The following is a 22,704-nucleotide window of genomic DNA, read 5'->3' as shown; positions in this document are numbered from 1 at the left end:
AGTCCTCGACTGGTAGCTGCAAGGACAGTTGCCCAGAAATTGTATTGGTAACTGCCTTTAATCTGCTTAGCTACTGCCTGAATATATATACATGGTAACTGCACAATAAAATCAGACCTGCTTCCTGCTTGGTCTCCGGAGGAGGTCTTGATTAGCAACTCTGCAGCCACACTCTCCTCTGCCCTGTTCTGTGGACCTCTTCATCGGACGAGAGCCCATGCAAGAAAGATTTCTATTAAAAATCTTAACATATTTTAGAGGGTGAGGGCATACTTTGCATAGCAACTTCAGTTGTCTGAAATATCCTTTCTTCATCATTCCAAGCAGATGTTTGTTTATTAAGCACTTATTTTATGTAGGCTTGACTCTAAGTGCTAAGAAAGTAAACAAGCCAGTGTCTGCTCTCACGGAACCCACATTCTGATAGAATTTACTTTTGTAAAAAGTATTCTAATAGTATCAAGTGACTAAGACATTAATGTTGAAAAGTAATTTTTAAACTCTTTCAGGCTAGTCCCTACTTAACTACATTAATGAATGCAAACTTCAGTTATAAAAATTATGCACATCTTATTGACTGAGCCTGTCGGGATCAAAACCAATAAACATTCTAAATATTCTACAAGAAAAAGAACATTTATGGTAACTTTCAAATGAGAGGTTTCTTCTTTGTTTTTTAGTTGTTGATGGACCTTCATATTATTTATTTATATGTAGTGCTGAGATTCAAATCCAGGGTCTCACACATGCTAGGCAAGCGCTGCACCAATGAGCCACAATCCTAGCCTGAGAGGTTTCTTAAATTTTAAATATTCTTGATATGTGAACTTTTCATTTCTTTTGTTCTCCAAATATAAGCCCAGATTTTAAATATTAGCAGATATTATATACACATACACTATCTTAAGACAATTATCTGCAACTGTTTAAACATTCTTTTACTCTATGGCTAAAGAACATCACTCATTTGGTTAAAATATAAGAGACTAAACAATTATATATAGTATATTACTTGCAATGCTCACTCTGAACAAGTTTACTACTATGAGACACTTTTAAAATTAGGTTTTTGTCTACTCTGGATGACCTTGTAAAAATACTTAACTGAAAAACATGATATGGCTTAGAATGCTTTTTTAAATTATAGTTTCATATTTTAAAAGAGATTAATTATGCCACATAACAACAGAAATTAAAGTATTTTATTAGCACAATGACATGTCCAACTACTCCTTAGGAAAAGAGAAAAATATACAACTAGAGTTCCTCAGAAGGGTACAGGCTTATTCCAACCGCTGTTTCCCAGGCTGACGCAGTCTTGGCAGAATTTTCACAGTTCCATCATTTTTTAAAAATTTTATTGGTTCTTTTTAGTTATACATAATGTTAGGACTTTTTTTTTTTTTTTTTTTTTGTACTGGGGATTGAACTCAGAGGCACTCTATCACTGAGCCACATCTCCAGCTCTATTTTGTATTTACAGACAGGGTCTCACTGAGTTGCTTAGCATCTTGCCACTGCTGAGGCTAGCTTTAAACTTACAATCCTCCTGCATCGGCCTCCTGAGTTGCTGGGATTATAGGAGTGCATCACTGAGCCCGGCACATTAGGACTTATTTTGATCCCATCACTTATCATGAAGAAAAAAGACCCAGCACTTTCCCACTGATAGCTGTAGGCTTTCATAGAACCTACCAGATTAAGCCGATTACTTAAATTCTGCCAGAAAACTCAGCAGTTGGCCCCAGGTGAATTTTCTTTGGCCCACATGTTTTCAAAGGCAACATGGAATTCATATCAGCAGCACAAACTAAAACTGAATCAGTACAAGAGATGATTAGCATGACCCTTCTGCAAAGATGATATGAAAACTTATAAATATAGTTACATAGTGTAATGCATAAGCACAGTACAAGAAGCTTCATCAGTACATTCCATTTCCTTATTTCCTATATGTACCTTGTCTAAAACAATATAGTTGTTGTTACACCAATGTGCAAAAATATATTAAATAAAATATAAAATGTCCATTAGAGTCAATGATTAAAAAATACAACAAACAATAAAAACCCAAAACTCAAAAACAATCACACACCCTTCTCTAAAATTTTACACTAAAGCTGAGAATTCAAATATAAATTTTCCCCCTCCTGGAAGACTTATCATGAAGATAATAGAGTAAGCTATTATTCACAAGCAACTCTCAGGCATGCATACCTAATGAAAACTACTAAATCAAAATTAACACAAAATTATTTTAATATTTTCTGTAGCACAAAATAATTAAATTGAGACAGATATAAGAAAGAGTTCACATGCCAATAAGTTACAGTGCTTTAAATCTTTATATAACTGGATGCTAAGAGGGTACACATACCCTACCAGCACAGTCTTCTTCACTTCTCCTATTAAAGGCACAGTCTGGGTGATGTATTCAACTAGGAGTTCTCTCTTGGGTTCCTGTCTCTTGTTATTTACAAGCACTATAATATTTGAAACCATCCACCTGTACAGATACAAAAGATGGTCTATCCATTCTGAAATGTCACTTCAATTGCTCTCAGCCCCCTTCAGACTAGACTTCTGATTTCTTCTTTCCTTCTGACCCTGAATTCGGAAAAGCTTCTTTCTTAGGTCCTTCTGTCGCTTCAGCTTCTCCTCCTCTTCCTTCTGCTTCAATTTGACGTGCTCTTTATTGTGCAGATGCCGCTGTTCCTTAGCCTTCTTCATCTTCTGGCTGTGCACTGTGCTCAAAGCATCCAGCAGTGCAAGGATCTAACAAAGACAAAACCCAGTGAGCATCAGATCAGTCTTACCGTTATGGCATGAGACCTACATTTCAGGGGGCCTCAACATATGAGCCAACAGTATCAAAACTAGATTAGATCCATGACTTGAATGTTAACTGAGTGAAAATCCACCCTGAACTAGGAAATCACAATTGGCTTGGAGATACCACAAAATCACCTCTGGATACTATGTGCAACTAGCTAAGGCAGAGTGGTTAACCAGTGTATGTATTATTCCCAATTCAAACACATAAGGCAGAGCATTAATGAATCAAAGAATGGAAAAATGGGCACTGGTCCTTCCTCCAACTAAGGCCTTGAGTAACTCTGGCCCTTATCTTTTCCTGATGAAGATTGAGACTGCAGTAGAAATGCTAACTGTGCTATGGAAAACACTACTTTCGTTTCTAAATGAAATATGCAATACGTTGTCTTGTCAACAGTACCTTCCTCTCATGAGGCTCACGTATAACTGCTGGTCTCATCCTGTCCTTTGGCACTTTGCCTGCCTTTGCTTGGGTCTTGGGCTTATTCTTAAATGGCAGGGCCTTTTGTAAGGCTTTTGGAATGTGCAGTGAATTAAAATGTTTCTTTTGCCTCAGGACTGGCTGAAAAGAAAAACAAAAGACAGTGACACATTTAAATTATGACCTATGTATATTTAAACTTTTGCATAATATCTTCTCAATGTTTTGACTTTCCCACAAAATCAGTGACAACAGAGTCTGCTGACCACAGAAATCAGGATCTGATCACCCATCAAATATGGATGACCTCAGTGCACATCCGTATCTGTAGGCCAAACAGTTAACATTTACAATTGTTCCACTTCTATGGTATCTTTTATGGGATCTCAACATTTCCTTATTTCCTATTTGTCTGAAACAACAAAAATATAGCTCTTGTTATACCAATGTGCAAAAATATATTAAATAAAATATAAAATGTCCATTAGAGTCAATGACTAAAAAACAGATGAGTAGAGTAAAAAGTAGATGAAACAATCCAAAGTTTCTTATAAGGGAAAATCCAGAGTTTATTTTGGGGGCACTGAGATTACCTATCTTTTCTTCTTAACTCTCTGGATTTAAGGACATAGTTCTTGCACTAATAAGCAAAGTATCCCTATTCCTGATTCCAAGAGGCTTAACTTTATTCTGTTTCTGATGGAAGGCTGGCTGAATACAGAAAAGATTTAAAACAGATGAAGGTAAAATTCTCTACTCTGAATTTTCAAAGCAGTCTAAGTTCTATGTTTTAATTAAGAAAAATGATTAAAATTGCCTCAGAAATACTGTCAGTAAGTTCAAAGTTTTGCCACTGGCCTTTACCAAAAAGTAAACTATGTAGAAAAATCTTTCAACTATGTAGAAAAATCTTTCTTTTATGTATTTAAATTTATTATTAAAGACATCATACTCAGTAACATTTAATATTCTCTGTTCAGAAATAATAACTGCTTTAGAATTAAGAAATTCAGAGAAATCTTCTCAAAGAAGCAGGAGCAACAGAGGCTGGATAAGGATATCATATTCTGAGTATATCTCAATAAAAATTCATGCAAGATAGCCAGGCATGGTGGTGCACACTCGTAATCCTAGCAGCTTGGGAGCCTGAGACAGGAGGATCAGGAGTTCAAAGCCAGCCTCAGCAAAAGTGAGGTGCTAAGCAACTCAGTGAGACCCTGTCTCTAATTAAAATATAAAATAGGGCTGCAGATGTGGCTCAGTGATTGAAGTGCCTGAGTTCAATCCCGGGTACCAAAAAAAAAATTCATGCAAGATGAACCAAAGGTTTATTCCTATTTTATAGAAAAGTAATGTCTGTGAGACTTCTAGTTCTGATAGAATGACAGACTGAAACCCTAAATCACCCTCTATTTCAAAACAACTGAATATCTTGGATCAAAACAAGCAAATTTTTTCAAATGTGTTATTAAGCTGTACAGAAAATAATCAGGGTCTCACTGAGTTGACTAGCACATCACTTTTGCTGAGGCTGGCTGGTAACTCTCGATCCTCCAGCCTCAGCTTCAACCTCCTAAGCCACTGAGATTACAGTCATGTGCCACCATGCCCAGCTCACACGATCATTTTGATGCAGAAAAAGTATTTCACAAATTTCAGCACTTGTTCTTAATAAAAACTTCAAAAAGTTAATGTATAGAAAGAAAGTTCCTCAATACAATAAGGGCTATTTATGAGAAATCCATACAAGACAGGGATGCCTATACTCTTGTCATTTCTGTTCAACACAGTTTTGGAAGTACCTGAAAGAACAATTACATAAGAAAAAGAAATAGGGCTGGGGATGTGGCTCAAGTGGTAGTGCGCTCGCCTGACATGCATGCGGCCCAGGTTCGATCCTGAGCACCACATACAAACAAAGATGTTGTGTCTGCTGAAAACTAAAAAATAAAATAATAATAATAATTTAAAAAAAAAGCCAATGAAGATCATTAAACTAAAAAAAAAAAGAAAAAAGAAAAAGAAATAAAAGCCATCCAAATAGGAAAAGTAGTCATTTTTATTTATTTTTTTAATTTTTATGGACACCATACCTTTATTTAGTTTTATGTGTTACTGAGGATTGAACCCAGTGCCTCACACGTACAAGGCAAGTGCTCTACCACTGAGCCACAGCCCCAACCCCAAATATTTCTACTTGCAGATGAAAAAATGCTATTCATAGAAAATCTCAAACATCTTACAAAAAAAAAAAAATCCTATTAGAATAAAAGAATTCGATAAAGTTGCAGGATAAAAAAAAAATCAACATGTAAATCTTACAAAAAAAAATCCTATTAGAATAAAAGAATTCGATAAAGTTGCAGGATAAAAAAAAAATCAACATGTAAAAATTGGTATCATTTCTACACACAAATAATGACCTGAAAAAGAAAAAAAAATTTTTCATTTTATGGCATTAACAAAACAAAAAAGCCTTAAGAAAAAATTTAACCAAGGAAGTAAAATATTTGGAAAAGACAGAAATAAAGGGAAAGACATCCCATTTTTACAAGTCAGAAGAATTATTGTTAAAATATCCCAACTTCCCCAAAACAATAAACAGATTTAATGCAATGTCTTTCAAAATTCCAATGGATTTTCACAGAAGTAGACAAAACATATAAAAAAAAAATCCCACAATTCTTCACAAAAGAAACAAAACAACCAATATTCAAAGAAATACTAAGAAAGAAAAAACAAAGTTGGAGGCATCACATTTCCTGATTTAAAATTGTATTATAAAGGTATGGTAATCAAAGCAGTATGGTATTGGCATAGAAACAAAGACCAAAAGAGCCCAGAAATAAGTCTAAATTTATACAGTCGACTAATTCTTACCAAGGACAATCAAGACAACACAAAAGGGAAAGGATAAAATCATCAACAAACAGTGCTAGAAAACTGGCTCTCCCCATGAAAAAGAATAAAATAGAACCCTGATCTTATACCATATACAATATTCTACTCAAAATGGTACAAGACTTAAATATAAGACCTAAAACCTTAAAACTCTTTTAAAAGAGAACAGAGGCTAAAAACCTTTTTAACATTGGTGCTGGCAATGATTATTCTTGGAATATCACACCAAAAGCCCATGTTACAGGAGCAAAAATAAACAAGTGAGATTATACCTAACTTTTCAAAAAACTTCTGCACAGGAAAAAAAATATCAACAAACAAAAAGACAACCTATAGACTAAGAAAAAAATATTTGCAAACTATGTATTTATAAGGGGTTAACACAAAGGGCTGAGACAGGAAGCCAGCCTCAGCAACTATGAGGTGCTAAGCAACTCAGTGAGACCCTGTTTCTAAATAAAACACAAAATAGGGCTGGGGATGGGGCTCAGTGGTCAAGTGTCCCTGAGTTCAACCCTCAGTACTAAAAAAAGAACTCTTACAATTAAATAACAGAAAAACAGATAACAATTTAAAAATTGGCAAAGGACCTGAACAAATATTGTTCTAAAGACATAAAAAAGGCAAAAGGAAATGAAAAGATGTAGGTCAAAGGATACAAAATGGCTGATATGTAAGATGATTAAGTCTACAGATCTAACATATAACAGAAGAATTATAGTTATAAAAATGTATTTGGATTTTTTGTTAAATACACTTAACAAATCTATTGTTATAGATGTGTGTTCTTATTACACAAGAATGGCTATGGTTACTAAAATGTATAGTAACATTTTACTATCTATACATATCCTATTATAAACCTCAAATATACACAATAAGGTTTATTTTTAAAAAAGTTTAAATTGTTTTCAATCCAGAGTAAACCGCTAGTACCATTTCCCATGTTCCTTTTCAAAACATTTATGAATATACACATTTGATCAAATTTAATGTTAGACTTCATATCTGAAAAATTGAAAGCACTTAAGATATTATATACAAAAGCATCTGTGTGACTCCTTGTCCGGTGAGCAGACATAACATCTTCAATGATGCATATATGCACAACTTGTACCTTGTAGAGAGAGTCCTTGCTTGGCTTTAGTTTGATACCATGAGCGAGCCTGAGTTGACCTGTTGTCCGCATTCCTGACCAAGTGTCTTTCTCACCCACTGGCTTCAACAAAGATGTTACTGGGTTATAGAAGGCTGGGACAGAGACAGGATACCAAGTTCGCATGAAGACGATATCTGGAAACCAGAGGAAATTAAACATTTTCAAAAGAAAATTCATAACCATTTTGAAAAAACAAACAAACAATAAAAATCCCAAAATATTCACCCCAAACTTTTCTACCTAGTTGCACAGCATTTGAAAAGAGACTTCATCAAGTGAACTACTCATATATCACTAATCTTTGGGCACAAACAAGAGGCTCTAGACATAATGTGAATCAGCAACTGTATAAGCTGGAGTTGATTTGGACTTTCTGTAGACCCAAACTCCAACCTCTAATCAACACTGGCTAGAGATTAAAAAAAAAAAAAAAAAAAGTGAATGGAAACACAGTGTTATAAACACACCACAAATATATTTACCACTCATCAGCAACTTATCCTCAAAGCTAGCCCGGAAAGCTCCTTCTGGAGCCCTGAGTGCTTTCTTGATCTGTCCCCTTATTCCACTGACAGTTCGAATCACAGCACCTTCAAATTTGGCCACTTCTAAGGCAGAATTAAACATTCCCTACAGGCAAAAGAAAATTTAAAATACATACACATAAAATTACATACTTTATCTCTGTTCATAAATGCATTATTGGTTAAGAAAACAGTAACAACTCATTGATATGTCAAAAAGAACACAACTCTATTTTCTCCAAAATAACATTGATGAAGACTCTACTGCTGGCTCGTTAGCATGTTCATCACTGGCATCTTTGTAAAAAAGAAGAACTTTATACTGGTGTCTTGTTGGCTGAACTGTAGTTTACATCCTGTCACTAAATAGGTTCAGGCACTTAAAAGTAAAAAGAGCTAAACAAATCCTGGTGGTACCATTTCCTGATTTTACGATCATCTTAACTAATGGAAACATCCCCAATAATGAAAGTTTCAATAAATGATATTCAGACTAACCTCTCCAAATATTGCAGAATATATCCATTTCTATGAAACCTTGCCAAGTTTCTTGTAAATGATTTTGTCTATTTTTCTACTGAACTGTTAGATAAACTTCTTCCTTTCATACCATAAACCAGAAAGGTAGCAAAATCCAGTGGTTGAAATTACACATTTTCAGTATGAATTCTGTGATACTCTCACATGGAAATATTAATAGCCTAAACTAAACACCTGTTGGACTTAGCCTTAAGACTTTTAAGCATACTTAAGTAACACAGACCAATATAAACAACTAAAAAAATTAAAATAAAATAAATAAAAATCAAGTTTATAAAAGATTTAAAATATTTTTCTAAAAACATTAAGCCTATATTTTAGAAGTACAAGAAAACCCCCAATCTGAAACTTTTTGAGGTCTGAAATGACATGAATGGAAAATTCCACACCTTATCTCATGTGACAAGTTGTAGACAAAATGCAGGCATATTAAAAAATATTGTTAAATTGCTTTCAGGCTATGTGTATAAGGCATACAATAAAACATAAACGAATTTTGTATTCAGACATGGATCCCATCATCAAGATTTCTCATTGTGTATATGCAAATATTTCAAAATAAAAAAAAATATGAAATTTGAAGCACTTCTGGTTCTAAGCAGTTCGGATAAGGAATACTCAACTTGTATTTCATTCTTCCTTTAATATTTATAAATTTGAATATATAGATATACAGACCTTAATAAATGAAGTGTTCTTGAAAATTTTATATGGAAAACCAGTCAGCTTTAATTTCTTCACAATTTTAATGGACTTATCTAGATCAAGGACAACTCCTGTGGCAGCTATCCGGAAATCAGGCTAAAAGAAATCCCCAAAATTTGAATATAGGAATAATTCATCAGTAAGAGTACAATTCTCTGTGATGTTAATAAATTACAAAATTACAAGTTATTTTACTTACAATCAGCTAAGAAAGATCAAGAGAACATCTGAACATGCAAAATAGAATTTTAACAAAAGCAACCTAAAACTATAATACTGGCATGCCAAACAAATGACAACTCAAATATTTTCATGGTGATTTCTTTCTTAGTAACATAATGAAAAGGAAAATTCATTTATAATGTTTAAGAAATTAAAATTTGGATCTCCAGGGTAGATTTCATCTGCTCATTATTCTGTTTTCTCTGATGTTACATGAGCCAATAAAACATGCTCTGACTGGTCCAATGAAGCCTGTGTTTGCTAACAAACGTTTCTACAGGGTAGTTTTAAGTCTAACTAGTTATGATGTATCCTCAGAACTTAATGTAGTGTTTAGCACATGACAAGCACTGCTTAAATACCTTTTTAGATAAATTAAATCCAAACAAGGCATAAAAACATGAAATGTCATCAAGTGCCATTGTAATTCTTCTATTTCCTTCTCCTCTCCTTCCATACCCTACTTAGAATTAATTAGAAAGATCAAAAGCAAAGAGAAATTTAATATATATTAAACATGAGTTATTTTCAACTCACATGTACAAAATCCATACTCAAGATATACTTTTCAAACATAATCTATAAAATAAAATATCCAAGATATTTACCATTGTGCCACTAACAGACTGTATTGCCAAGAATCCAGTTCCCTGTGGAGTGATAGGACCTTAAGAGAATAACAACAACAAAAATAATGAGCCATAAATTTGGGATTCCATTTTACATAAATACCCCAAAAAGAAAAATCTTATGAATTGGGATTTCATAAAAGGAAAAGAAAAAAACTATAATGATAAAAGTTTAAATTATCCTTACAAGCAAGTTATTCTAACAACATTTTACCCCAAAAGGATGCTCCACAATGCATGTGCTGTGGGGTGTATTTTAGAAGCCTTTGTCTTCCATTGTGGTCTTCAATATAATAGAGTGGAATGGTCTGAAACCTCCTCCACCCTACAGAAAAAATGATTGGATCTCGGGACTTGAGGATTTTCTTATACCAACGATGCTTCTTCAGCCGCATCTAAGGTGAGAAGAGTTTGATAAAATTATGCAGAGTAGATCCAAAGAACTTTGGTTGCTGAGCACGCAAGCATAGGTACCTACCTGCACATATCCCACATTGCCCTCACTGTTGCCCAAACCACCAAGAATCATTGGATAGTGGGGGTCAAAGTTCAGCACAAATTCACAGGGGACATTTTCAATCTCAATTCGAACATACATCCCAGGTCGAAAACCCTCATATTGAACTCTGGCTTCATCGTCTTGATCTTCAAATTCTGCTCGGTTAAGCTATATATGAGAGGGAGAAAAAAGTAAAACTCCATTATGCAGTTATCTTTCATAAACATTTAAGATTAAATTTTAAAATGAGCAATTCCTAGGGACTGGGGAATTAGCTCAGTAGTAGAACACTTGTCTAGCACACACAAGCCCTGGGTTTGAACCTCTACAGTAAAAAAAAAAAAAAAAAAAAAAAAAAAAAGAGAGAGAGAAAAAAAAGAAAAAGAGAGCAACTCCTACATAAAAGAACCATGGACAGAATTACTATTCTAATTGAAAATGATACATTTCACCCCTACATTTTGTTTAGGATTTGCCACAACTATGTTCTTCTCCATTGCCCTAAGGCACAATAAATACAAACAACTCAGAAAAGATCCCTGGATGCTGGTTGGCAAAGGCTTACAGCTTCCTCAACCCACAACTTCTCCTCTCATTATAAATTGTTATTTCATACTTTCCCCCGTCTTCAAACATCCAATACCCCCCTCTTCCCCTTATTCTCACTCTCAACTGATGGTTATCTCAGAATTCACTCCAAAACCAAGTAATTTAGAACTTCCACATACTAAACCCTCTCCCATGGTTTACTTTCACATGAGGCCTTTTATTGTAGCTCTGTACTGTTCAGTAGCATAGCTACATGTGGCTAATAAAATTAAGTGACACTTAAAATCCAGCTCTTCAGTCATACCTGCCATATTATAAATAGTCAATATCAACAAGTGCCCAGCAGCCATGATATTGGGTAGCCAATAGATACACAATTCCACTATTGTAGCAAGTGCCATTGGCACTCTGGTACAGCTCAATGCCAAACACTTGCACACCATATACCATCCACTCTTGATGGACTTTATTCCAAAAAATCACCCCTTTATTATTTCTCTTCTCTAAAAAGATCTTTTGACTCCACTTCCTCCACCAATAGCTGTCCTAATTTCCATTTCCTTCGGCATCAAAACTCCATAAAAATTTCCTATGGTTGCAATCTCTAGATCCTCTACTCTTAAAGCCAACAAAATTGGACCATTACCCACCACATTAAGAAAATGCTTACCAAAGTCATTGAAGGTCTCCAAATTCTAAACCCAGTGGTCAATTTTGTCCTCATTTAAATGTGTCTCCTTTGGCATGAGATCATTCCCTTCAACAGCCTCCTCAACAGCCTCCTCAACACCCACAGGCAGGAAGGTCACATTATATCCTTTTCTTTGTTCCACATACTTCCTTTTTTTTGGTTTCTGACCTCACCCAAAATACCCTCTGAACACTGATGAACATGGGTTTTCCAAAAACCTCCCCTGGACAGCATGTGTGTTTGCATAAGCCACATATCACCTATTCATTAAAATGGGAAGTAATAATTAGAAATGTGAAATCTATGCTTGCATTTAAATGAACATACTGTCTCAAATCACTGTACATGAGACCCTCAGAAGCAGAGACTATGTCTTGGTCATTTCTTCTTCCTCAGCACCTCATGCTTGGTGCAAAAGAGGTTCCGATATTTTTCTGGTGAACTTAAAAAACAATTAGATGACTACATGAATAAACATACTATTCCATATCTCAACCCAGGAGTCCAAAAGAAAAGCACAGGGAGGAGAGACCAAACAACATCTACAACCTTGGAAGGAGGCTGACAGGAATTGAGTTTTCTTACCTGTGCTTGTTTCTGCATTTCTCCTTTAAGATCATCAAAATATGTGCTTTCTCCTTCATCATATTCTGCATCAAACATTTCCTTCAATTTTCTCTTTTTATCCAAGTGCTTTTTCTTGGCATTTTCCTCTGTGTTGGGGTCAGTTTCTTCCTTAACGTCTTCTTCTACATCTTCAACCTTAAATTTCCAGAAGAGAAAAATGTAGTTTATGGAGATCTTTTCATTAAGCAGACCAAAAAAAAAAAAAAAAAAAAAAAAAAAAAATCTGAGTTGCAAAAATCTTAGTTTTGATCTGGCTCTAAACAACACATCGCCACTGGAGGCAGTTGTCTGTATTACAATTAACTGCTACTACCTAATCTGGCTGGGAATGCCAAACATGAATAAAAGTACTAGCAAATATCCTTAATCCAGATACTTCCAGACACTGTTGTAAAGAAATTTCCAGGATAGCAGGGAATTTGTTTTCTGAAAATGACACTTAAATTTAAGAAGAGGAGAATGATGGCAAAAAGAGGTGTAGAGAGGAACACTTAGGCTAAAACTTGCATGAGTGAAAAATCATAAAGAATTTGGTAAGTGACTACAACAAAAGATTAGTAGTTGTAATCCAAAAGACTGAGAATAAACAACCTTTTATCTGCACCCATATGCCCACAGTTTTAGGAAGGAATCTGTTCTATAAGTTACACAGATTAAGTTGACAGTGGCCATGTCAAAGACATACCTGAGTATCCAGGCTTGGTTTTCCCGTATGAACGTCCCCTGTTTCTAGGTCTTCAAAGTCACCATAGAGCTCCTCTGGAAAAAGAACCACCATCAGTTCAAAGAGTGAATAGAAAAGTCACAATGACTGTAGCATGTGAAACAGTCTTGAAAATAACTAACACAATATAATTATGTAACACACACAGAGGGAAAATCTTAGATTACATAAACTACAGAAATTAGAGCAAAAGTAGAGCCCCAAACAGAACTGAGCCCACAAGAAACATTCATTCATTCATCCATTTGTTCTTTTTTGGAGCTCTGGGTTCAGTTGCAGGTCCTACTCTCAAAAATAAATAACCTGAAACACTTAGAAAGGTATTACAGTCATATAAGAGTCTACTTGTAATAAACACAAAAAATGATAAAAGAACACAAGCATAAACCTAACAAGAAATAGACTGAAACTTTATTTTAAAAATAACTTTAAAATGTGACCAATGGACAAAGGAGTAACATAATCAGCCAACCCTTTCCAGTACTTTCCATAAAAGAGAGTGTTTTCAGTACTACACAGGCCTTACATTCTTAAACACAACCCAAGAAAGAAGGTATTGTACACACTACTGGATAAATAAATTATGTCCCTGGTTTGGAAAGGAAGATTCAACATATATATAGATGTCAAATCTTCCTTTAATGTAATTATTATTAAACCACCACCAAGGATTTCTAGTCTGGAGAAGAGAACACATTTCTCTCTGTTCTTCCTGACTACATATCACCATAAACTCCAGACATAATGCAGGAGACAAGAGACAATCAAAGAACTATGAAAGGTAGAAAGAAAAAGGCTGGTCAGGGAGTCCTGGACTAGAGGAATGACTTGGTCTTGGTGGGTAAGTGTCTCAGTAGACCCTACCCAACAGAAAGGTGACCCAGGGCTCAGTGTTTCCCAACCCCCAATCTAGCAACAGAAAAGTGGCCCAGGCAGATTCAATCTTCCCCAGATCAAATGAGATATTGCTGGCAACAGCAGGTTAACCTGGAAGCACTGGCAAGGGAGTTGGGAGTCCCATTGACAATAATGACAAGGGGGAAGTGTTCTCCTTCCCTAAAGGACCTAAACCAACCTTCTTTCCTCCACTAAGATATCTAGAGGGCTGAAGTTTACCAGCAAGGAAAATTCTGCCAGGCCTGAGACTTCCCTCCGCACTCTAAAACACTATGTGGCTAGGCAAGACCAGCAAAGGAGATTCTCCCCTCCCTTAAATAAGCAAATCAGTCCCATAGGCCAAGACAACCTTCCCCTACCTAAGTGCAACTGGTGGTTTAGCCAGAGGCAGTTCCCATTACCTTAAGCAATACCAGCAAGGACAGGTGGGAGACTGAAAGATACCAGATAAACCAAGTGGGCCAAAATAGCATCACAAAGGCTCTGAAATTAAGTTATTATTGGAACCACAGTCACAAAGCACCAGGGCCTGCATATAAAACCTAAACTATTTAATTGCCTGTGAAAATCACATAGGACCCCATCTTCTAATTTATTAACCAAATGTACAGGAGACAACAGAAAAATCACCTGTAATTCCTTGAATAAGGTAAATTATAAGTTAATGTGAAAAGACAACTGAAGATACCAATTTCAAAATGAATCAGATGTTGGAATTATTGATTCACCTCTTAAAGCAGCCATTTTAAATATGCTTCAATAAGCAACTACAAATCCTACAACAAACAAAAAACTGAAAACATCAGCAAAGAAACTAAGTTAGAATCAAATGAGAATGGCAGAACTGAAATCTACAAAAACAAGAAAAAAAAAAAACAACAATGGTTAAGAGTAGAGGACAGAAGATAGAATGGGATTGCTGAGGTCTGAGCAACGAATTCACCTGCTCTGAACAACAGACACAAAACAGCATGAAAATAAATAAACAAGTATCCATGGAACCATAACAACCACCATTTACACCATCTGCATAAATGAGGCTTTGCTGTAACAACTGAAGCTCCCCAAATCTGATGAAAGATAAACTTACAGATTCAGGAAGCCAAATGAACCTCAAGATGAATCTAAAGGAATCCACACTTGTTAAAATTCTGAAAACAAAAAGGCAAAATCTTGAAAGAAGAGAGAAAGAAATGACAGAATATGTGTAAGGGCACAGTAATTCAAATGACAGCATATTTCTCTTCTGAAATTGTCAGTTGTGAATGCTATATCCAGTGAAACTATTATTTGGAAATAAAGAGAATGAAGACATTTTCAGAGCAAAGAACTACAGGACTTTGTTGCTAGTAGACTTACCTGTAAAAAATGGCTATGGAAAGTACTTAAGCAGAAAGGAAATTATAAAAGGAAGAATATGGGACTACTAGGGAAAAAAAGAGAAAACAATAAAAAGATCAGAAATATGGATAAATACAAGAGACTACCCTCCTCATAAATTTTTAGAATCACATTTGATGACTGAAACAAAAAAATTTAAGCCTATATAATACTTGAGGCATATTTAAAAAATTCATTCATTTATTTTTTTTGGAACCAGGGATTGAACCCAGGGGTGCTTAACCACTGAGCCACATCCCCACTCCTTTTTGTATTTTATTTAGATATAGGATCTCACTGAGTTGCTTAGGGCCTCAATAAGTTGCTGAGGCTGTCTCTGAATTCCTGATCCTCCTGGCTCAGCCTCCCGAGTGGCTGGGATTATAGGCATGCACCATGGTGCCCGGTGAGGCAATGATATTTAATAATAAAGAAGGTAAAGAAACCCAAATAGAAGAAAGATTTCCACAAATCAGAGTGCTAAAATGTTGGTACCATTAGGCTATTAATATTACAATGCTCACTGTGATATACAGTGCAACTACTACAAAAAAACTATAGAGATGCCCTCAAAAACATAAATACATCAAAATGAAAAGAAACAAACAACAGAAACAAAACATCAGATTTAAGCAATTAGATATAAATAAGTGCCTTAAATATAAATGATATAAACACACCCAAAAACAGACTGATAGAAGAAAAATGGACAGCCCAGCAATACGCTGTCTACAAGAAACTCACTTCAAATTTAATGACATAATCATAGAAGAACCTCAACAAACCCTCTGGCTTCCCTTGCTTTTAGCTGACATTTTAAAAAGCACTCAACTATAGGTCACACAGCTGACCAACGTAAGTCTCTCACTAGCTTTGCCATAGAGGACAAAACTAATAGGTTAAAAGCATTCTCCAGTAAAAGTTGTTTTCTGGTCCTCCCCCATTCTATATCTCAAATTGCAAGATTCGCTATTCCTAGAAAAAGAAACTAGAAAGATATGAGTCATAAAATTTACTAATCAGTAACTTTCCTCTAGATTTATGGAAACCAGAATATCTGATGGTCTTCAGATAGCATCAAAAATGTGGGCCAAGGTCTTGATAATCTTATTCTTTAATTAAACAGTGAAATAATGTTTAACTTGCAGGAACAATAATGTGTTTGCCTAAAAAAATTACAGAAACTAGCAGGTACGATGGCACACCTGTAATCCCAGCAATTTGGCAGCCTGAGGCAGGAAGTTGAGGACAGCTGGGGCAATTTGGTAAAACCCAGTCTCAAGATTAAAAAATAAAAAGGGCAGAGCTGGGTGCGGTGGCCAGGGCTCGAGGATCTTGAGTTCAAAGCCAGCCTCAGCAACAGGAAGGTGCTTAACCAATACAAAATAGGGCTGGGGATGTGGCTCAGTAGTTGAGTGCCTCTAAGTTCAATCCTTGGTACCCACTAAATAAAAATAAAAAGGGCTGAGATGTAGCACAGTGGTAAAAGTACCCCAAGGGTCCAATCCCCAGTACTCAAAAACAGAATTGAAGGTCAATTATTACCACAGGGACATTCTGGCAGAACAGAAAGAAAAACATCCCTGAGTGACTGAGATGATTACTGGAGGATGGATGTGTGGCTCAGCACATAGTGCTCCTGCTTTTTGCCCTCCTGCTCCTCATTTAACTGCCCTATAAGAGCCCTTTTGTGCCCCTGAGTTCCCTAAGACAGTCTTTGTTTGGGGGGATGATAGTTTTCCCTTCCAATTTCTCAGCGTTGGCCTTTTAATAAACCTGATTTCCCTCCTACTTCTCATCTCCCAAGTACTGCTTTTGAGTGGAAAGCAGATGGACCTACCCCTTGTAACGTAATTAGTTGAAAGTAAAAGGATAATGAAAGGATAGAAAAAGTAATGTAAACATTAATTAATTATATTTAATGTGATATTAATTTTTTTAAATAAATTACTTCTTAGTGGTACTGGGGATTGAACCCAGGGCACTCTACCACTGAGTTTCCTCCCCAACTGTTTTAGTCAACTTTTTTGTTGCTATGACTGAAAGACCCGACCAGAACAACTGTAGAGGAGGAAAAGTTTATTTGGGGGCTCATGGTTTCAGAGGTCACAATCCATAGACAACAAGGGGCAGGTAGAAGGAGAAAGAGGGAGAGGGGAGAGAGAGAAACTCCATTCTCCAAATACAAAATATATACCCCACAGCCACATACCCAATTAACCACTTCCTCCAGCCATACCCCCTACCTGCCTCCAGTCCCAACTAATTAATCCCATCAGGTATTAATTAACTGATCGGGTTAATGCCATAAGCCAATCATTTCTCCTCCAAACTTTGTACTGTTTCCACATCTAAACCATAACATTAACCCTTTTAATTTTTTATTTTGAAACAGGGCCTTGCTAAGTTGCTAAGGCTGGCCTCAAGCTTGTAATCCTTTTGCCTCAGCCTCCTAAGTAACTGGGATTATAGAAGTGTTCCACTGGTAAAACATTAATTTTGGCTCCATTAATATGTTCTGAAGAAGACTTCAGAGTAAAATTATCAGAATAATTTTATCAGAGAAAAATTTTCAAAAAAAAATTATCAAAGCTATAAAGAGTCTTTACTGCTGCATTTTAAGACTTAAATTTTCATGTGTTGCCCTGGATGAGCTTCCTAGGATTCCAAAGATTTAGCCATGAAGGACCCTGGACCCAGTAGGAAAGGTTCTCCACATGACTTGTCCTTATGAGCCAGGTCAGCTATACTTCAGCCTATATTTCACATCACCTGACCACATATCCACAATTTTATTCAAACAAACCAATGACACCCTCCCAGAGGAACAATGGTCATCCTATACTTTTGATATTATAAAGTCTGCCCCCCTCAGTTCAGGTACCCATTCAGCTGGTCCTGAGCAAAACCCCTGTGTGGCCCTGTACAGTGTGCAATATCATCCTCCTCTGAGCTTTGAAGTATACATGACAAAAACCTGCTGTTCACATTATCTGAAAAATGCTGGGTGTTATATGTTTAGCAATCTTCTGCTACTTGAGGTGGGGATCCATCCTTCACCAATGGGTGGAATGAAAGTGACTATAAAAACTATGTAATGATAAAAGGATCAATTCACCAAGATATAACAAGTCTAAAGATTAGAAGAGCCAAATAACAGAACCTCAAATATATGAAGTAAAACTTCATAGAGCTGAAAGTAGATATAGATAAAATCCACAGTCATATTTGGTGACTTCAACATTAGTCTATATGTCACTTGTTAAAACTAGGAAGAAAATCAGCAAGGATACATACTATCTGAACAATATAGTCAACCAACAGAATTTAACTGATATTTATAGAACATCCACTAATAGTACAAATTTTTAAAGTACCAACAGAACATCTATAAAGACAGAGTAAATTCTAGACAGTAAAATATATTTCAACAAATTTAAAAGAACTAAAATCATAAAAATATATTACCATAATATAATGCAATCAAACTAGTGAAGTCCCAAAAGAAATACAAAAACACACAGAATGTAATGAAAATAGAAATATATCACATTTAAATTTACGGGGTATAGTAAGCAGTGCTAAGGGGGAAATTCATAAGCACTGAATATTTACATTAGAAATGAGAAAAGGTGGTATGAGGGAAAATGGTGGTATAGAGGCACCCAGCAGCACTTCTGTACTATTGCTCCACAGTATAGAAACAAAGCAACCAGGTGTGCAACTGCTTGAGTTGAGTGGCTGTGGGTGACCACTAGAAATAGATAGCACAGAAAACAAAACTGGGTGAAATCCAGACACTATACCACAGCTCTAGCACTGGGCACCTCAGTCAGGAGAAGAAAACTCTCCCCTTCAAGGGAGTAAATGTCAAAGAGCCACAGCAAAGCATGACAAAGAAGGCTGCACCCTACAGATAAACAGTGACCTGTAGTTGACTGGGCAGAGAACAACTACAGAAAACACTCTTGGCTTGGGGGAGTGTCTCTAACACAAACCCACAATAGTTTTATGTCACAGGGAACAGAGGCTGTAATGTAACAAGGAGGAAAGTGGAGGGCAATGCCCTCTGGAATTAGTTTCAGCCAACCTGTCCTCTGTAACTGGGAGCAACAGCAGCTACATGTGGTTTGATATTGGGGCCAGGTCTGAGGGTGCCAGGATTGAAGGTTGCAGATCACTTGGCTCCCACAACACTCCTCAAGCATGTAACTTGGTGGTTTAATTTCATTTTGTTGCATATGAATTTCCAGTTTTCCCAGAAGAGACTATCTTTTCTCCAATGTATACTTTTGGTGCCTTTGTCTAATATAAGATAATTGTAATCATGTGGGTTAGTCTCTGTGTTCTATATTCTGTACCATTGGTCTTCCAGTCTATTTTGGTACCAATACCATGCTGCTTTTGTTACTATTGCTCTGTAGTATAGTTTAAGGTCTGGTTTTTCTTCGAAAAAATAAATAAGATCGACAGACGTTTAGCCATGCTAACGAAGAGAAGAAGAGAGAGAACTCAAATTACTAACATACGGGATGAAAAAGGCAATATCACAACACATGCTACAGAAATACAGAAGACAATTAGAAATTATTTTGAAAACCTGTATTTCAATAAAATAGAAGATAGTGAAGACATCGATAAATTTCTTAAGTCATATGATTTGCCCAGACTGAGTCAGGAGGATACACACAATTTAAACAGACCAATATCAATGGATGAAATTGAAGAAGCCATCAAAAGACTACCAACCAAGAAAAGCCCAGGACCGGATGGGTATACAGCAGAGTTTTACAAAACCTTTAAAGAAGAATTAATACCAATACTTTTCAAGTTATTTCAGGAAATAGAAAAAGAGGGAGAACTTCCAAATTCATTCTATGAGGCCAACATCACCCTGATTCCAAAACCAGACAAAGACACTTCAAAGAAAGAAAACTACAGACCAATATCTCTAATGAACCTAGATGCAAAAATCCTCAATAAAATTCTGGAGAATCGAATACAAAAACACATCAAAAAAATTGTGCACCATGATCAAGTAGGATTCATCCCTGGGATGCAAGGATGGTTCAATATACGGAAATCAATAAATGTTATTCACCACATCAATAGACTTAAAGATAAGAACCATATGATCATCTCGATAGACGCAGAGAAAGCATTCGACAAAGTACGGCATCCCTTTATGTTCAAAACATTAGAAAAACTAGGGATAACAGGAACTTACCTTGACATTGTAAAAGCTATCTATGCTAAGCCTCAGGCTAGCATCATTCTGAATGGACAAAAGTTGAAGGCATTCCCTCTAAAATCCGGAACAAGACAGGGATGCCCTCTATCACCACTTCTATTCAATATAGTTCTCGAAACACTGGCCAGAGCAATTAGACAGACGAAAGAAATTAAAGGCATAAAAATTGGAAAAGAAGAACTTAAATTATCACTATTTGCAGATGACATGATTCTATACCTAGAAGACCCAAAAGGGTCTACAAAGAAACTACTAGAACTAATAAATGAATTCAGCAAAGTGGCAGGATATAAAATCAACACGCATAAATCAAAGGCATTTCTGTATATCAGCAACAAAACTTCTGAAATGGAAATGAGGAAAAACACTCCATTCACAATATCCTCAAAAAAAATAAGATACTTGGGAATCAACCTAACAAAAGAGGTGAAAGATTTATACAATGAAAACTACAGAACCCTAAAGAGAGAAGTAGAAGAAGATCTTAGAAGATGGAAAAATATACCCTGTTCATGGATAGGCAGAACTAACATCATCAAAATGGCGATATTACCAAAAGTTCTCTATAGATTTAATGCAATGCCAATCAAAATCCCAACAGCATTTCTTGTAGAAATAGATAAAGCAATCATGAAATTCATATGGAAAAATAAAAGACCCAGAATAGCAAAAGCAATTCTAAGCAGAAAGAGTGAATCAGGCGGTATAGCGATACCAGATTTCAAACTATATTACAGAACAATAGTGACAAAAACAGCATGGTACTGGTACCAAAACAGGCGGGTGGACCAATGGTATAGAATAGAGGACACAGAGACTAACCCACAAAGTTACAACTATCTTATATTTGATAAAGGGGCTAAAAGCATGCAATGGAGGAAGGATAGCATCTTCAACAAATGGTGTTGGGAAAACTGGAAATCAATATGCAACAAAATGAAACTGAATCCCTTTCTCTTGCCATGCACAAAAGTTAACTCAAAATGGATCAAGGAGCTTGATATCAAATCAGAAACTCTGCGTCTGATAGAAGATAAAGTTGGCTCCGATCTACAGATTGTGGGGTCGGGCTCCAAATTCCTTAATAGGACACCCATAGTACAAGAGTTAACAACTAGAATCAACAAATGGGACTTAATTAAACTTAAAAGTTTTTTTTCAGCAAAAGAAACAATAAGAGAGGTAAATAGGGAGCCTACATCCTGGGAACTAATTTTTACGCCTCACACTTCAGATAGAGCCCTAATATCCAGAGTATACAAAGAACTCAAAAAATTAGACAATAAGATAACAAATAACCCAATCAACAAATGGGCCAAGGACCTGAACAGACACTTCTCAGAGGAGGATATACAATCAATCAACAAGTACATGAAAAAATGCTCTCCATCTCTAGCAGTCAGAGAAATGCAAATCAAAACCACCCTAAGATACCATCTCACTCCAGTAAGATTGGCAGCCACTATGAATTCAAACAACAACAAGTGCTGGCGAGGTTGTGGAGAAGGGGGTACACTTGTACATTGCTGGTGGGACTGCAAATTGGTGCGGCCAATTTGGAAAGCAGTTTGGGGATTCCTGGGAAAGCTGGGAATGGAACCACCATTTGACCCGGCTATTGCCCTTCTTGGACTATTCCCTGAAGACCTTAAAAGAGCATGCTACAGGGACACTGCCACATCGATGTTCATAGCAGCACAATTCACAATAGCTAGACTGTGGAACCAACCCAGATGCCCTTCAATAGATGAATGGATAAAAAAAATGTGGCATCTATACACAATGGAGTACTATGCAGCAATAAAAAATGACAAAATCATAGAATTTTCAGGGAAATGGATGGCATTAGAGCAGATTATGCTTAGTGAAGCTAGCCAAACCCTCAAAAACAAATACCAAATGTCTTCTTTGATATAATGAGAGCAAGTATGAACAGAGCAGGGAGGAAGAGTAGGAAGAAAAGAGTAACATTAAACAGAGACTTGAGATGGGAGGGAAAGGGAGAGAAAAGGGAAATTGCATGGAAATGAAGGGAGACACTCATTGCTAAACAAAATTGCATATAAGAGGTTGTGAGGGGAATGGGAGAATAAACAGAGAGAGAAATGAATTACAGTGGATGGGGTGGAGAGAGAAGATGGGAGGGGAGG

General features: G+C 36.1%; 1 protein-coding gene across 2 annotated transcripts in view; it reads right to left on the bottom strand.

Moving 5' to 3' along the window:
• Positions 1 to 1,187: 1,187 nt before the first annotated feature.
• Positions 1,188 to 22,704, bottom strand: part of BMS1 (BMS1 ribosome biogenesis factor) — a 45,365-nt gene continuing 23,848 nt past the window's right edge. For both annotated transcript variants that reach the window (XM_081267468.1, XM_081267467.1), the window contains exons 14-23: positions 12,988 to 13,061; positions 12,261 to 12,437; positions 10,415 to 10,603; positions 10,151 to 10,331; positions 9,916 to 9,974; positions 9,059 to 9,181; positions 7,799 to 7,946; positions 7,275 to 7,450; positions 3,236 to 3,397; positions 1,188 to 2,775 (exon numbers count right to left, since the gene is read on the bottom strand). In XM_081267468.1, the coding sequence (XP_081123594.1) occupies positions 2,551 to 2,775; positions 3,236 to 3,397; positions 7,275 to 7,450; positions 7,799 to 7,946; positions 9,059 to 9,181; positions 9,916 to 9,974; positions 10,151 to 10,331; positions 10,415 to 10,603; positions 12,261 to 12,437; positions 12,988 to 13,061 (1,514 nt within the window). In that variant the 3' untranslated portion in view covers positions 1,188 to 2,550. The remainder of the gene's footprint in view (positions 2,776 to 3,235; positions 3,398 to 7,274; positions 7,451 to 7,798; positions 7,947 to 9,058; positions 9,182 to 9,915; positions 9,975 to 10,150; positions 10,332 to 10,414; positions 10,604 to 12,260; positions 12,438 to 12,987; positions 13,062 to 22,704) is intronic.

The sequence above is a fragment of the Spermophilus citellus genome, assembly GCF_964194105.1.
Source record: "Spermophilus citellus genome assembly, chromosome: 15".
NCBI lineage: Eukaryota > Metazoa > Chordata > Mammalia > Rodentia > Sciuridae > Spermophilus > Spermophilus citellus.
This window is presented reverse-complemented; position numbering and strand designations above follow the sequence as displayed.